We start from the raw sequence: 4723 nt of genomic DNA on the forward strand, positions 1-4723 counted from the left end.
CCCCCCCTTTATAGTTTGGCAGCAGGTGGAGTGTGAGAGCTTCCTGACCAACAAACCTGCAGTTTACGTTTGTGTCATTCTTATTGATCTGAAACTGTTGTCCCCTCCTCTTCCTGTTGACTGTACTAGGAGTATAGTGGGAGGTAGAAGGTACAGTAGTCGACTGTCTCTAATGTGGACATTGTACACCGAGGCTCCCAGTCAGTCAACATGGGACGGTGGACACTTCCTAACATTTTATTTCTCATGCTTCTGTGCAGCTCCAATGGACAGTTTAACCCTTCGAGGAGAAGGTACCTCTCTGTTTACTGCTGACTGTCAAGACATGTTGGATATCTTTATAGTTTTGTTTACTATTTCTATTACTATATTTTATTATTTCTTCTTTACTGACCCCCCTGGCGTGAAAGGTATATGTGTGTGTGTGTGTGTGTGTGCACGCTTGCAGAGATCATACTTGCTGCTTAGTTTTTATACAGTCTATGGTTGCAACCTTTTTCCTCTGATTTATTATAGTTTTAAAATGTTCTCCCCAGATTTACACCAATAGACAGATACTGGGATCTCCATGAGTAAGTAACCAACACTGGACTTTACAGAAAACCTGACACACACAGCATAAAATATTTATTTTGAGATTGTGTTTATTTCAATACTACATAAATAGAAGCATTGTTTGCAGATTTGTGCTGTTGCAGTGTAACACAATGAAAAGTAGACTCATTTCTCGAAACAACAAGCTAAACTACAGTTTGAATGACAGGGTTTAGACATTTGTTACAGATTTAGATTTCTTTAGACTTCGATTAGTGGTCATTGATGTATGAAGAAACCGTTAGTGATAGCTGATATGTGTCTAAGGTCTTAAACTCTCACCTTTTCAATGCCCTAGATTTTAAGATCTATAGCCAAAAACAGCTCTTTTAAAAACATAAGACTCTATCTCCAATGAGCTTATTGAATGATAAGATGATAGGACACACTGTTTTCTTTTACCTTTATTCATACAGGTAAATTGATTGATCAAATTTCTCATTTGCAGCGGCCATGTTTTTCTTTAGTCTCACTTTGTTTCACAAGAACATATTAAGGACTACTTGAATTCCTGATTCTATCTATTTTAGTGGTTATACTGTATGCCATGTAGTCCTATATGAATGTCTACCGTTCCCTCCTTGTTTTTATTTCCACATTATCATAATAAAGCTCAATACCATGTTATAATATCACACAAGTTCTAATTTGCAGTTCTGTGTCATGACTGAAATGAATACTTGTTCTGTTTATTTGCAGCCTACCAAACCCAGAGGTCACAGTTAGTTCTTCACCAAGGTACAGTTGGCATATAATAATAATATTTCATACAACAGTCAGACCACACTCGTGTCTTCTCTAACCTCAGATGTAGGATTAGCAGTTTAGCTATTATCTTCGGTCACCCCATCTCTTAAATTTCTTGACTTGCTTTTCACACTTTTTGCAGTGTTTCTGTCATTTTTTTCTTATTATAAAAAACACTATTTAACCCAAATTAAGTATTGTTTGTTTTTAGTGATAATAGTATAATGGTAGTTCCAATATTGAGGGTCAGAGATATGAATCCAGGTCCTCCCTCTTTCTGAACATGTTAACCAGATGCCAAAAAAAACATTTTCTCCACACTTGTATAACTATAATTCTGGTTGGGAAGTGCCCACCCTTCTTTTTTCAGTGAGAAGAACCTTCCTGTAAACATCTTGAGAAATTACACTTCGGACCCCTCCAGGACATAGAGAGGATCCTTTATCCTTTAGGACCTCTAAACTAAAGTATTAGTTATTGAGTATGATATGTTGTAGCAAAGGTTGCTGTAGTGTAGTAGATGTTTTAGTAAGTAATGAAGTAGTACTGATGTAGTGAAAGATAGTGAGTGTGGCGGTACCTACCCAGTTAAAGAATCCCTCCCATGCCTCATGTTGTGGCTTTTACCTGCAGGTTCACCCTGCTGGCTCCAGACCTGCTGAGGACAGACAGCCAGGAGAACATCTACCTACAGGCAAACGATGTGTCCAACCCCGTCGTTGTCTCCATCTCCATCCTGGACTTCAGTAAAACCTCTAACCTTCTCCAGGACTCGGTCACACTCAGTGCTGAAAATAGATTTCACGCTCTCAAGTCTATTCAGGTGACTCACCAGGGTTGTTTATGTTTGATTTGCATGCCAAAGGTCTACCTGTGACCCCCTTTTGTTATTACGGCTTATTTATTTTGAGTGTACTATTGATACAAGATACTGTTCCATGATATTTGGTGCCTCTGGACTGATAGTGCCTTGGGAAGGCAGGCTTTGTAGTGAAAGTGCAGAAAGTAATCTGCTTGTTCTAGTGAATGCAAAAACACTTTAGGATGTAATGTGACAGAAACAACAGAGGAACTAAGGATACCAATTATCAGCAGCAGGATGGAGATCAGTCGTCTTGATCATTAATTACTCTCATCGTGATACTTTGCAAATTCTAAACCTCATCCTGTCTTTGAATCTTATTTTATCCCAGCTTCCCTCTGATCGTTTGAATCGTGAAGAGAAGAGCAACAAGTTTGTGTATCTGAAGGTGGTTTTTGAGGGCTACCACTCAGAGGAGAGGGTGCTGATGGTTTCCTTTCACTCTGGATACATCTTCATCCAGACAGACAAACCCATCTATAACCCTGGAGATAATGGTGAGAACTGAAGATGATAATGGTACATCAATGACACAAATTAACAAATAAACATAACCATGAAATAACCACATGGATATAAAAGGCCACTGTTAAGGTTTGGTTAAAGATGCTGATTAAGTTTGGTTAAGGTTTATATATGATAACAGTATTTAAAAAATACATTCTAATTCAAAAGTGTCTATTTTGTTGTCAAAAGTTAAACCTACTTCTTAGTAGTACTCTGAGTAACTCTCAGAATTTCAACAAGAAATTGTATATTTCTTTAAATTTGTAAATTATATTGTGTTGTTGTTGTTTTGTATCGTTGTACTGTATACTTAACAGTATTTTTTCATATGTCTTACTGTCGGTTCTGCTTTTACTCTTTATATGTTAAGTGAGTGTTGTACTTTGGGAGCAAAGATTAACCAAAGTCAAATATCTTGGCCTATAAAGCTGATTCTGATAGTTGAGATATAAGCAGTGATTATAGTACTTATATATATATACAGCTATATAAAATATATATATATATATAGCTGTAGAAATGATAATGCACTGAATTGGTGACACGCATGAGTAATATTGGACTGATTTACACATCATAAAAACTTTATTTTGAGGATTTTTCTGTGTGTCTTTTGTCCTTCTGCAGTTCGGTTCAGAGCCTTCGCATCCTCACCGTCTTTTAAAGCCGTTGACACCTCGGTCACAATTGATATCCAGGTAAAGAAATGATTAGACGATTAATTGATTTGCATAATATTCTCTTGTTCCAGGCTCAGAGGATTGGCTGTTTTACCTGTTTTATATACAGCAAAAAAAGCAGAAATTATGATTTCTTTTAGATTAATATTAAAGGAAGTATACTCACAGAATGGATACTGGTCTAGATACTGTTTTGAAAAACTATTTTTTTTTTTTTTTCAAATGCCTAAATGTTTGAACAAAAACGCACAAAATTAAATGAAATAATAGATTTTTGTTATATTTGTTGAAGCATGGAATGGTCCATATTATTTTTGGGTAATCAAAATGATGTAAAAAGAAACCCATATTTCCGATATACACATTTAGACAATGGGTCAATGGGTATACAATGCTTCACATTATATAGTCTAAGCTAGGAATGGGAATCACCAGACACCTCCCAATACGATATCATCACAATACTGCCACAATACGATATTATTGCGATTTTAAACATGTTGCAATATTCTGTGATATATTGCAATTTACAACCTTTTTCCCAATTTCAAATGATGTCCCCAAAAGGAAATTTTGTTAACATCTGTTTCATCTAAAAAGATAAATTTCTCTGTTTGTTCATGTCACTTAAATTGTATTACTGAGAAATGTGATTGTCAAGCAGACAAACTGACCAACTCATATATAATAAAAGATCAATACTTGGCGCCTGTGTATCGATACAGCGATATGATGCTGTATTGATTTTTATATTGGCTCAAATTAGTCTGTCTGTCTGTCTGTCTGTCTGTCTGTCTGTCTGTCTGTCTGTCTGTGTGTGTGTGTGTGTGTGTGTGTGTGTGTGTGTTTCAGAATCCAGAAGGCGTGGTGGTTAAACAGAACTCCAGGGTCCGAGCTGCTGACGGCGTCTTTGCAGACACTTTTCTGCTTTCTGACGTTGTCAAGTAAGTTCAACGTATTTGACTCATTTTCACAACTCCTTCCACTGCCAAGACATTTATATGTTTTTATCTCAATCTTTTTATCCAGAAAATCTTCAAGAATTGTAGATTCTTGGTTGTTGGACATAGTAGGAGTATATGCATATACTGTTAAGTATGCAGTATAACAATACAATATAATATAACAAAAAATATAAACTAATAATTGAAGAGAGGGAAGGAATAGACAATGTCAGTGTCAGTCACTGTCAGTGAGATTCACCCTCTGGTTACCGACTGGTGGACTGGTGGTAACAAATTTTATTGTAGACTGTGTAATCCTGTTTGCATTGACAAAATGCTCAGGACCTCTACATCCACTTGGCGTTCAACATACAGTATATATATATATA

General features: G+C 36.3%; 1 protein-coding gene and 1 long non-coding RNA gene across 3 annotated transcripts in view; one reads left to right on the forward strand and one right to left on the reverse strand.

Annotated features, from left to right (window-relative positions):
- The window catches only part of LOC117934658, an 11887-nt gene extending 9405 nt beyond the window's left edge, over positions 1–2482 (reverse strand). The window contains exon 1 of the long non-coding RNA XR_004654533.1: positions 2472–2482. This is a non-coding gene — a long non-coding RNA (uncharacterized LOC117934658). The remainder of the gene's footprint in view (positions 1–2471) is intronic.
- LOC117961804 (complement C3-like) overlaps positions 158–4723 on the forward strand; it is a 32193-nt gene continuing 27627 nt past the window's right edge. The window contains exons 1-7 of one of the 2 annotated variants that reach the window (XM_034900744.1): positions 160–293; positions 537–572; positions 1294–1332; positions 1975–2164; positions 2535–2700; positions 3338–3408; positions 4243–4334. In XM_034900744.1, coding sequence (XP_034756635.1) covers positions 211–293; positions 537–572; positions 1294–1332; positions 1975–2164; positions 2535–2700; positions 3338–3408; positions 4243–4334 — 677 coding nt within the window. In that variant the 5' untranslated portion in view covers positions 160–210. Of the gene's footprint in view, positions 294–536; positions 573–1293; positions 1333–1974; positions 2165–2534; positions 2701–3337; positions 3409–4242; positions 4335–4723 lie in introns of both variants that reach the window. The other variant, XM_034900751.1, reaches the window with a different exon arrangement.

The sequence above is a fragment of the Etheostoma cragini genome, chromosome 2, assembly GCF_013103735.1.
Source record: "Etheostoma cragini isolate CJK2018 chromosome 2, CSU_Ecrag_1.0, whole genome shotgun sequence".
NCBI classification, from domain to species: domain Eukaryota; kingdom Metazoa; phylum Chordata; class Actinopteri; order Perciformes; family Percidae; genus Etheostoma; species Etheostoma cragini.